This window comes from Rhipicephalus microplus, unplaced genomic scaffold (assembly GCF_043290135.1).
Source record: "Rhipicephalus microplus isolate Deutch F79 unplaced genomic scaffold, USDA_Rmic scaffold_72, whole genome shotgun sequence".
In the NCBI taxonomy this organism is placed as follows: Eukaryota; Metazoa; Arthropoda; class Arachnida; order Ixodida; family Ixodidae; genus Rhipicephalus; species Rhipicephalus microplus.
Window position 1 is genome coordinate 594,437 of NW_027464645.1, and position 12,611 is coordinate 607,047.

At 47.4% G+C, this 12,611-nt stretch overlaps 1 protein-coding gene across 1 annotated transcript in view; it reads right to left on the bottom strand.

Annotated features, from left to right (window-relative positions):
• The window catches only part of LOC119174695 (NAP domain-containing protein SET), a 40,048-nt gene that overhangs the window by 23,517 nt on the left and 3,920 nt on the right, over positions 1-12,611 (bottom strand). Inside the window, exon 3 of the mRNA XM_037425728.2 lies at positions 10,105-10,283. Coding sequence (XP_037281625.1) covers positions 10,105-10,283 — 179 coding nt within the window. The remainder of the gene's footprint in view (positions 1-10,104; positions 10,284-12,611) is intronic.

A 12,611-nucleotide genomic window follows, 5' to 3' on the forward strand; every position in this document is an offset into this window, starting at 1 on the left:
TATGCTTAGGTCTATGGAGGAGTAGGTGTTATTGGCGAGATTATAATAGGTTGGTTCTTTTCGATTTAGGAGACACGCGCTCGAGGAGAGAAGGAACTGTTCAATCAGTCGACCTTGCGCATCATACCGAGAGTCACCCCATAGCCTGCTATGCGCATTAAAGTCTCTAAGGAGAACATAGGGCTCCGGAAGTTCATCAATTAAAGAGTGTAAATCACGTTTTTGCAGCTGATAGCTAGGAGGGATGTAGATAGTGCAGATTGTGATCAGTTTGTCAAAAAGAACTGCTCGAACAGCCACTGCCTCAAGGGATGTTTGGAGTTGTAAGTGTGTGCATGCAATTCCTTGATTCACTATGATGGCAACACCTCCGGATGATGTCATAGCATCAACACAGTCCTTTCGGAAAATAACGTATTTACGAAGAAAGTTTGTGTGTTTTGAGTTAAGGTGTGTTTCTTGTACACACAGCACTTTTGGAGAGTGTTCGTGTAAGAGCTCTTGGATGTCGTCAAGGTTTCTGAGAAGGCCCCTGACGTTCCATTGTATAATTTGAGTGTTCATGGTGAATGTAAAATAGTGCTGTGTGTACGAAAAGCGAGTGGCTGTTTAGACAGGTAGTTTGAGTTCACTTAACAGGGCCGTCACCAGGCCCTGTTATCGGCTTTTTTGTTTTCTTGGCGCGCTCCAAGGAGCCACGCCGCTCTTTCGGCACCACGGGTACCGACGTATCCATTGCCTCCTCGGAGGCACTGGATGCCCGCACGTACGGGCTGCTAGTTCGAATTTCGGGCCTCGCCTGGTGAGGTGAGGCCTTGAGACCCGAGGACTCTGGAGTCTCCGGTCTCTGTTTGGGAGTAGGCGGTGTAGCCTGGGCTACAACCGCCTTGGGGGCAGGTGCCACAACCTCCGGCTCGGTATGTGCGGGCCGAAGGAGTGGCGAGGGCTGGTGCGGCGGTGCCCCCTGACGCGCCGCATCAGCGTATGTAGCTCCATAGAATGGAGCGACTCTTCGCCGTGCTTCCTTAAATGTAATGTTCTCCTTCACCTTCAACGTAATTATTTCTTTTTCTTTTTTCCAGTATGTGCAGGAGCACGAGTATGCGGCATGGTTTCCTTCGCAGTTTACACAGTGTGGCGGTTGTTTGCAGTTCTCAGACACGTGGCCTAGGACTCCACATTGCGCACAAGTCTGGCGACCACGACAGGTTTTAGAGCCATGGCCATACCTCTGGCATTGGAAGCAACGACGAGGGTTTGGTATGTACGGCCTGATAGATGTCTTTGTGTACCCTGTTTGAATAGATTCCGGTAGTTTACTGGATGCAAATGTGAGTACTAGGTGTTTCGTCGGTGTTTCCTTATTATCTCTTCTAATAATGATTCTCTGCACATTAGTGACATTTTGGCTCTTCCACCCCTCCAAAAGTTCAGTCTCAGTCAAGTCAAGTAAGTCCATGTCAGATACCACTCCGCGAGTTGTGTTCATCGATCTATGTGGTGTTATGGTTATTGGTATGCCACCGAAATCTGAAAGACGGTCTAGCTTTTCAAACTGTTCTTTGTCACGGATTTCGAGGAGAAGGTCTCCACTAGCCATTTTGGTTACCTTGTATCCTGTGCCAAGAGTTTCGGTAAGACACCTAGAAACCAGGAAAGGAGAGACGGTTCTGGCTTGCTTTTCAGTTTTTTCACAGTGGATAACATGATAGTGAGGATATGTTTCTTTGGGCTGGTTAAAAAAGTTTATATCATCGGTGCGTACCCGCTTTAAGCCGGTACGATCAGATAGTAAGGGGAATGCTCTGTGCATGCCTGTCTTATTTTTGTTCAGCAGCGTTGGCGGCCACCCACCACAGAGCCCAACGAGGGGACGCTACAAGTTTACAGATGCTGAAAACTGCAGACGCCAGCCGTACAACACTGCCATAACCCAATGCGCCTAGACCAAGGTAGGCTATTTGCACAGGGTTAACCCTTGCCGCCAGGAAAATTGGAAGTAAACAGAAGCTAAAAAAGTAAGAAAGACGAAGATGTAGGGAGAGAGAGATAGGAAAAGGCGACTGCCGATTTCCCCTGGGTGTGCTTTGCGCATCGGCTTACGGCGACAACCTCGGTACTGGTTCTTGCTTCCAAACTTCTGTGCTTGAAGTCTTGCATTGAGTGATCCATAGTGAACTCAGAAAAAATATATAACACATGACAAGCGTTCCACGAGCGTGGTCAATCAGATGTAGCCAATGGCGGCCTCGGTAGGGCAGCATGTGACCAATAGAGATGTTCAGAGCTGCTGCAGCTTGGCTAAAAACAGACTTGAAACCATTTTCTTTAATTTCGTGCCAAAATACAAAACTAGGAGGACGCCTGTACACTAGAAGGCTTGATCTACGTCACAAAACAAATCGTGATGGCGGACAAAAACACGTTGAGTGGCGGATCTTCAAAAATAGCCGTTGCATGCGTGAATTCGTCACTTCACGAGCTACCTTTGCCGAAGCAGATAGATTGTTTACCATTTCCTTGTTAGAATTGAGCTGGCACATTTGGGAAAATGATAGTTGAATGATTAAATATAATTTTAAAAACGATACCTCAAAAGTAGAATTTTTGGAGATACGTAATTTTTCTACCCGCATCTCCCCTTGCCAAGATTTCGGTGCACCAAACAGAGGCACAGACTTGCAACAAAACTGCAGAGTTGCTCTGACACGCAATCACTAGCAGCTATCCACAGTCAACAAGGTATCTACAACAAAGAGATGCAGAAGTGGTATCACAGAGCATTGACTTTTGCTTTATGTTATTTTGATCTAGTCGTGACTGACTGATTCAGTTGATAACGTCAACTAACAGTCACCCTGACCACTGACCATGTCGATTGTAGCAGGTACTGTACGATAATTACAAGGCTGGCAGCAGTGAGATACTCCTAAATAATGTTAATGATGAAGGCTTCTTGAACACAGGCTTCCAGTCCCTAGGGTTGCTGGGGGACCAAAACACCCCCCCATCCCAATGCGGACACATGCATGAAATCAAGGTGAGTTTTGAAGATACAGTTGAATCTCGATAATTCGAACTCGAAGGGGCCCGGAAATTTGTTCGAATTAATACAAGTTTGAATTAGCTCTGATACAGTGGGACTGACTTGTCACTGGAGTCGTCCTAGGGACTCCAGACTAGGGGTTCCTCGCACGCCCTCCTTCTTCATGCCTTTGTGAATAAAGACATTTCTCTCTCAAATTGGTCAATTGGCATTTGAGAGAAAACCAACACTCTACGGCAGCTTTTTTTTTTTTGCTCTCTTCGCACACATTGTTGAAGGGAAAATGGTTACATGGCAGGGACAGGAAAGCAGGAAGCGTGGCCACGGCGCATGAGAGAAAGCCACACTCCGTGACAGCTTTATTATCTCCCTTTTCTTTGCGCACGCGTTGGAAGGAGAAGGGTCTTAACGCGGCAGGGGCGGAAAAGGGAGAAGCGTGGCACAGGCGCGTCGCAGATCGGCATTTGAGAAAGAGCAAACATTTTACCACAGCCTTCCCCCCCCCCCCCCCCCCCATCTTTCCTTTGCACGCAGCGTTGAGCTGAGAGCATTTTCGAAGCGCGGTACATCCGAGTTACCCGCCGCGAGTGCTTGCACACGTCCGAACTACCGGGCGGTTTCGCCCATTGGAATATAGCTTTGACGGGACCTCATCGTGAGTTCGAATATTAATGAGATTCGACCGCACCAGCCATTCAGAAAATGTAAATGTAGCAGCCCATTATGAGGACAGCACCACATGGCACAATCCAAGAGGTGGCTGCAACAGAATGCTTTTGCAGCATGAAAAAAGTGACCAAGGCATGGGGCCTTGACACAGAGTGCTAGCTGCAGCTTCACAAAACTATGAAGTGGAGCCTCAAAAACATGATTTCCCACAGATATGCGCCAGTCCTTATTTGTCAGGTCTTAGGAAAACGCTCATAAAATTAGTATTAAAAACCATCATAACAGGACAAAATTTCACATCCAGGAAGAAAATATTGTATTTATTAAAATGAAATGTGTACTCATGATGTACTTATTAAAAAATAATGTGTGCTCGTAGCTGCCAGCCTAGCAGGATGGAAATTCGGGAGATGGCATCTGGGGGAGGGGCGATTCCTCACCCTCCCACATATCTAACATGACTGAGACAGACATTTCAGACACTGTCGGTTGTTTCGGTACACAGCAACCACAAGCGCACAGTGGGGTTTAGGACCTCCACACTTGTTTTCAGCAGTTGCTGCCATTTCCCCAACCAGGGTTCATATAGATTCAAAAACTTTCAAGGACCTATGAAAAGATATTCAAAGCCCTCTTAAAAAAATATACTATTACTATCTCGAAAATCTTTTAACGGTTTCGTGCCATTGAAAGGACCTTTTCAAGTGGTGGGAATGCCTGCCAGCATTTTGGAGCAGCCAATGAAGCAGGCAAATTCTGCTTTTGGATCAGATACCTCTGTTTTTTAGCACACATGGGCTTCTCATGGTACATACAGAGAAAGAAAATTTAGCTCTTCAATTTTCCCTCAGTTTACATAATCCCTCTTACAATTGCAACAAGCCTACAAAATAAGCCCAAAATAAACAACACAGGATCCTCTTCAGAAGTAGTGACATAAAACAGCAAGGATGTTATACCAACAAGCTAGCTGCAGCATGAAGTCCCAACAGCACGCACGCTCACTCAAATGTGCGTGCACATGGAGAAGAGGGGGCGAGGGGCGAGAAGCAAAGCAAGCCCTGTACATTGACATACTAGGAAAGGGGACCCTTTGAACAACCTTCAACCCCCCCCCCCCCCCGATGTGAAACCGTATGCACATAAGTGCATAATTTCCAGTTTGCGCAGGTTTCCCACCACAAAATTTTTCAACTATACGTCGAAGATTAGGTTCTCTGGTATCACCATGTTGTGGGACCTGGTTTCTCTCAGCATTGTCGAGAAGAGCTTCAAGAAAATGGGGCAGTAGCATACGTTTAACAGCACTAAGGACGACGCGCTATGAGAGGGGGGTAATCCTTCAATCGCACCTCACAACTAGAGATTCCAACTAGACCATGAGTGACCGGATCGGGCTGATTAAAGTATGTGCCAATTCTATTAAATAAACAAGTGCACTTTGAGCTCCGATTTGCACAGGAGGCGCAGCGTACAGACGCTTGAACCTCGAGATGGTGCCGGACCTTATGCCAAAATGACATGTATACACAGAGTAATTACAATTAAGCCTACATATAACAACCCACTTAAAAAAAGCCTTCGCTTAAAACGAACAATATTTGCATGACCGTGAAAATATAAATTGTTTCAGTGACACAAAATCGCACTTACGATCGGTTATAGCGAACAGAGTCTGCGCTCTGCAGACTTCCCGGGAAACCACTTTCGATTATGGATGAGGCATCGGCGAGGTGCCCATAGATTCTTATTGTTAAACGCGGACCCTGCCTCCGCGCCCACTGCTTTAGTTGACGCTCTCTCCTACCACTCTGTGTTACACACCCTTTGGTCTTTTGCCCCCCCCCCCCCCCCCCGGTGTTTCAGTTTCACACTGCCACCCATCTTTCCAAGACCGGTCGACCATCTCCACTGTTTTTGATCTCTGGTAGTGTCAGCAGAAATATCAGCAGTCATGCAGAAACTGCGGAATCGGGGCGTCGATGAAGGATATATAAACATCCTGGAAGAAATCTGCAGAGGATCAACTGCTACCATAGTGCTTCGTAAAGAAAACAACAGAATACCAATAAAGAAAGGTGTAAGGCAGGGGGGTACAATGCTATTTACCGCGTGCTTACAGGAGGTTTTCAAAAGCCTAGAATGGGAACAGTTACGGATAAGAATTAATGGAGAGTACCTTAGTAACCTGCGCTTCGTGGATGACATTGCATTGCCGAGTTACTCAGGGGACGAATTGCAACTCATGATTACAGAGTTAGACAAGGAGAGCAGCGCTTCTGAGATAGGTAATAGGGCACTTCAAATTGCAAAAGACTATGTCTACTTAGGGCAGGTAATAACCGCGGAGCCGAACCACGAGATTGAAGCAACTAGAAGAATAAGAATGGGGTGGAGCACATTTGGCAAGCACTCTCAAATTATGACAGGTATATTGCCACTATCCCTCAAAAGGAAGGTATGTAACAGCTATATCTTGCCGGTACTTAGCTACGGAGCAGAAACCTGGAGACTTACAAAGAGGTTCAGCTTAAATCGAGGACAACGCAGCGAGCAATGGAAAGAAAAATGGTAGGTGTAAACTTCAGAGACAAGAAGAGAGCAGAGTGGATTAAGGAACAAACGTGGGTTAAGGATATCATAGTTGAAATCAAGAAGTGGAAACGGACATGGGCAGGGCATGTAGCGCATAGACAGGATTTCCGCTGGTCATTAAGGGTAACTAACTGGATTCCCAGATAAGGCAAGCGGGTTAGGGGGAGACAGAAGGTTAGGTGGGCAGATGAAATTAAGAAGTTTGCGGGTATGAATTGGCAGCAGCAAGCACAGGACCGACTTAACTGACGGAACATGGGAGAGGCCTTTGTCCTGCAGTGGACGTAGTCAGGCTGATGATGATGACTGCTATTGACATCGCCGGCTCGGAGTGACCAGACTATATGCCAACATCGTCTACATACGATCTCTCTCTACCCTCCGGAAGCGTAGTTCGCCCTCCCCACATCGGCGGCCGAGCAAGCCCTGGAAGGTTCTCGAGGTAAAGGGGCGTGGTGATGCAGAGCTGTGTCATGTGTTGCGAGCGGCCCTTGAAAAATCTCGCGCTTTCCCCAGCCTTCGTTGCGCATCGCGCCGACAGAAACGATGAGCAGCAGAGATGGGAGATCAGGAGAAGAAAGTTAGTGCCAGTGTGCGTAGGGTGTTCCGCCGTGTCGTCGGCGAAGGTTTTGTCCTTAGCGACAAAGAAGGTAATGAAGAGGATTTCCACCTGAGGAGTGAAGAATCGTGCTACAAGCAGAAGATACCGCCAGAGAGCGAAGACGCGTCCTGCAATCTCGACGCGTGGGAAGCCGACGTGTTACCGGCGAAGATTGGTGCTTGAAGAGCAGCCAATTGAAGACGCGAGTCTTCCTGGAGGAGAAACTTCGGAGGCAGCAGAACGACAACAGCGCTGGACTTTGAGTGAGTGGTTCTCGGAAGAGTATCAATCACTTTAGTTCCAAGGACTTAGGACTGAATAAGTTTTCGAACTCTATAGTATTTAAGTGTCTTGATTGTTCGATGCATGCGATTGCATTGTATTGCATATTGTTGCTTGTGTCCGTTGTTTAGAGTGTGGCTAATTGTACTGTGTAGTACCTTGATTGGTGACATATCGTATTCAACTATTGTCGAGTGTGCATATTTGTGCATCGTTTTATGCCATAATTGAGAATATACCATAAATACTCGAATCTAACGCACACCTTTTTTCCGGTTAAGCGAGTTCATAAATCGCATGCGCGTTAGAATCGAGTACGAACGAAAAAATTACGGTCAATCTATTGCCATTGGCAAATCCAAAATGGCCGCCCCCTACGTGCGTCGGCATGGCGAGTCAGCCATTTCTGCCTACGTGTTTCCCATGTGCGGCACTTCGTACGTGTGCTGAGGAGTTCGTCATCTAGTAATGCATTAGCATCGACGGCGTGGAAGGGCTGACTCCAAAAACTCGAGCGCACCACGATGCCGCTTTTAAAAGAAAAGTCATCGCGTGTGCAGAAACGGATGGAAATCGGGCCGCATCGCGGTCGTTCGGAGTTCCCGAAACGTGCGTGCGGGACCGGCGGAAACAAAAGCAGAAGATTGTCGACAGCAAAGCTTCACGCAAATGCTTCAGTGGACCACAGCAGGGTCGGTTTCCGCAAATTAAAGAGCTGCTCGGCGAGTATGTGCTTGAGCAGCGAGCGGCACAGCGGCCCGTACGACAGAACTGCTCCAAGTGCGGGCTATGCAATTAGTCTTAGAAACAGGTCTGATGCGGAGCCAGTTTAAAGCGAGCAGGTGCTGGCTAACTAGCTTTATGAAGAGGAAAGGCTTTTCCCTCCGAAGGGGAACATGCATATGCGAAAAGTTTTGCGGAGGAGTACGATGAAAAGCTTCACAGTTTTCAGAGGTTCGTCCTATACTTGCAGCGCAACAACGGCTACCTGCTTGGGCAAATCGGGAATGCCGATCAGACGCCTCTTTACTTCGACATGCCTGGCTCCACAACCGGCGAGAAGGGGGCGAAGCAAGTTCGCGTGCTGGCATCGGTCCACGGTAAAACTACAGTGACGGCAATGCTCTGTTACACGTCAGATGGGCACAAGCTTCGCCCGTACCTCATATTTAAATGGAAGACGCTCCCGAAAGGAGTCGTTTTTTTCGAGTGGTGTGATCGTGCTGGCCAGCGAGGAAAATGGGTGCGCGTTGCAATCGATGTCTTAAGTTTTTTTTTTTTTTTTCCGCTGTGGAAATCGGGTGCGCGTTACAATCGAGGGTGCGGTAGAATCGAGTAAATACGGTATTTTTGTTTTGTTTATCAACTCTAGGCTCTGACTTGTTCTTTGGGCCACAGCGGGCATCTGCTGGCGCGTCAAATAGGACCACTTCTAAATTGTCTACGCTTTCGTGGTGCAGTTCGGGGGGCCGATACTTCGGCCCTTGGAATTAGCCCGGACCTAATTAACGGGACGTGTGACATGGGTAGTACACACATTTGTCTAATATTCGTACTTCTGGCCTGCTTTTGGCTCCGTGTGGCTTAGAGCTGTTTACTTACGAAAAAAACATTAGCAAATGTTCAGCTGTTGCGCTTCACCATCTTATTCTTTTAGACTTGCCTTTCCAAATCTGATCAAGAAGTTCAAAAGGGTTGAAGCTTCTTTTCAAAACAAAACCGAAACACAGCAATAAACAAAGCCGCAAGTACGATTTGCCGCCCGCAACTACGAAGACTAAGCAAATGTGTGTACAACCCATCATTCCCATGGTCGTTGAACTTTCAAGCAAGCTGCCTGACCTGCCTCCTTCTCGCCGTATCCTCCATTCTCGTCACTATCGCAACTCCATGCCCTTCTCTCGCAAATCGGCTCTCCTCTCTTGACACAGTTCCTTCGGCCATCTCCACCGCTCCGCAACGCCAGCCACGCTGACTCGAATTCAAGTTTTGTTTTTCGACTAGAAACGGGCCCAGAGTTGTGCCATGCATTCTTGCATGTGTGTTGCGTGTGAGCGTTTTGCTCGCTCTCAATGTGCGTGTGTGGTCAGGATGGCGGACAGGAGGCCTTGCACACGTTTTCCTGCCGCTCAACAAAACGTCGAGAGTGTGACGGCTTGGCTTGGGCGTAATCTGCACGTTAGGTGCGGCGTTGCAGAGCGCTCACCCATAGCCGTTGACCCCCTGGCAGCCAACTTGCCGCTTCGGGCGTTCCGGTATTCAGCTGTGGAGATGGTGAATATTTCGTGGGTGGCGGTGATGGCTACATGCACGTGAAACTCTGCCAGGTCGACTCCGACCTGGCAGAGCGGGTGGGACATCAGTTGCGATGGTTTAATTATAGCCGATGACGATGCCTACACCGCGGAACGTCCACGGATTAGGGCATTATTAATCAAGTACGCGGCAAGAGCGATTTGGAAGAACCGGACTGCGAGACGGACGAAGCTTTGGAGCCAGCGCTTTAAGCAGCTTATGCCACGGGCCTCAGCCAAGAGCACGCTGGAGTTTAAAATAAACTCAAGACCGCCCTTATCGCTTCTGCTCTTCGAAATGCGTGCATCACAGACTTTTTTGGGCAAATATTTGTGTTCTCACTTGCAACTTTTTAAAAGCTGTGTTTCATTCACTACGAATTCGGGATACAGCGAATGAATGCCGCGCCAGGCTTAGGTTCGTTATAAGCGGGCTCGACTATATTACCAACTGCACCGCTTTGCAATGAAAGCAGTATTGTAACTATCAAGGTACAAGCAAGGCAAGGTTTACACCAGACTTATCTACCTTAGAGAACACTGCATAGCAAGTTAGGATTTCAAGCACTGCAGGCAAGCACTGTTATTGCTGGCAGTATGGATTAAGGGAGTTGTACCTCAGCAATGTCATCGGCAGACGCATCCCCGTGATCGGTGAACCAGTTGAAGAAGGTGCGCGGCTGCTCGTGCGCCCTCTTGCGACTGCTCTTCATCTGCGACTGCCGCTGCTTGTGCCGCTTGGTCAAGTCCATGTCCTCCTTCCATTTGATGGGTGTGGACTGGGAGGCTGGGTCCCCTAGGGTGAACACATTGCAACACATCACCACAGCAGCATCCCCCCTGTCTACCCTTCCACCAGTTCCAAACAAATTCAAAACAAATTCTTTGGACATGCCTTTTGACAACTGCATACCTGTCAACCTAGAAACAGAGACATTCGTAAAATGCCCGAGCGAGAGGGGGCTACCGATTTTAAAAACGTTGCTAGCTGTGATGGATTTGCCTTTAACAACAAGCATAATCATGTTTTGCCCCCACAAGTCAAATTGATGTGCTGAATGAATCCCCCATTTTTGGCAAAAAAAAAAAAAAAAAAACATTACGAAAAAGAAGAGAGTGGGGGGGGCTTCAAAAAACGCAAGCGGAAACATCGGCATTGCAGTGTCATTTTCCCACTACGTTGAGTCTCAAAGGGGGAGTGCAAATGCTCCCGAAATTTCGGTTCCTCAAAACAACTAAGAAAAAAAAAAAAAAGGATCTCCGTCGAATCAACTGGCGCACGTATTCACACGTGAATGGACGGGACGGCCCAGCTGGCTGCAGCGAAAGCGCAGGTCACAGCTTTGGCCGCTACTATACTCCGTTTCATACATCATGTGCATGTGCATCATGTGCATCAAGTAGTGCGTCGCTTGGGGTGTACGAGAATCAATAAATGCTTCTCGGGAAACTTCTAAGCATACATATTTGTCATCAGGTTAAAAAACAAACGCCTGTGTTGTCGGATAAACAATCCAAATATGCGAGTTGGTAATTTATGTTTGTCGCTTTCGTATCAGGTTTTCGCTCTCCGCGTGACCCGCGCCGTCGTTTTTTCTTTTACTTCTTGTGGCAGCTTCGAAAAAATGGCGTCCAGCTCTGCGTCCTCGACCACCTCTCCTGCGCGAATTTTTTCGAAGCTTCGCACATCAAAGCTGTCAAAGCACGCCAAGCAAGTAATTGCAAATGTGTACGCCCGTACCAGGATGCGTTTCCCTCTCCAGAGCGACGCGTCAGACCACTCGGCTACGAAACCGCGCGGAGCAACACCTCGTGTTTTCTTTACGGACTACTTGCCTAGCCTTCACAGCGTTGCACATGATGTATGAAACGGAGTATAGATGCCTTGCACAGGAACGCCTAAACGCTTTTAGCCTTTATTTTTTACGTCTTTACCGCCTGTATTCAACCACTGCGTCAGCCACGTGCCCTTGGAGCTCGTAGATCGCTATTGCATCGCCGCGACCGTGGTTTTGTGCGCAGGGGTTGCAGCAAACGGTAGTTCTGTTCTCAATCCGCGTATCTTCTAAACCAAGTCGTTTGCTTTGCACGATCACTACTACGGCAATTTTGTCCACAGAGTTTGTAGAAAGCAGCGTTGCTTTGACTGGTTGAGCGTTGGCTGCACGCGTACTTTCGAAGCTATGAGCTCGCCGCTCTCGATCGGCCTTTGTTCGACGGTTTCGATACTAAAATTCATATCACATGCCATGATTAGGAAAAGTGTTCAGAACATTCAAACTTCGGCCCAATGAGCACATGAATTTGGCTGGGAAATTTCACGAATTGGTATCTGTGCAGTTTTGTATCGTTGAGACTCCACTGTATGTCTAGATGACCGCCTCTCAAATTTGTTTATAATAAAACACGCTAGACTCGCAAAAAGCCCGAGACGGACTGACCTGCATATTTGTCAATGCGGCCAGATCTCGCATTCGTACGAATTTCAATTTCTCGGAGATTTTCATGGCAACTGTACAAACAGAACTAACGGTTGAAATCCGGGAGTCTGCAATGCGGGAAACTCTGCAGGTATGTGATGCTAACACCAATACATATTCTCTCCTGGTCGCGGAATATAGCAAATCGCCATTTTTGTGGCTTCCGCGACTAGCTACGGCAAGGCGGCGTAGCCAATCGCAGAGGCTACGCTATATTATTAATTTCAATTTTTAAAATTGAAAATGAAATATTTCTCGTAAAATTTCAGACAAGATTTGTAAAATCGTAACTGCAATCTAAATTCGTACAATTTACTGGATAATTGGAGGAGTTGGCAGGTATGCGACTTTATACCAGCACCATTTGTAAGATCGTATTCAAGCTTTTGGAGCAATGACCCTTCACCACGATTTTTTCAGATATTGCACAACAGTTGCACACCTAAAATGGTGTTAATCGAATCCCTCTCTGCCATGTTTGCATTAGGTTCTGTCTCTTTGCCTTGCAGATTGTCTCTCCCTAAGCCAATTATGTATATCTCAAACCAATAATTTATACTAACTAGCTTCACTCGAGTCTCTAACATGCATCTTGAAGCCTTCAACCAGTCTCCACTTTGTACAAAAGAGACTTGTCTTGAGAA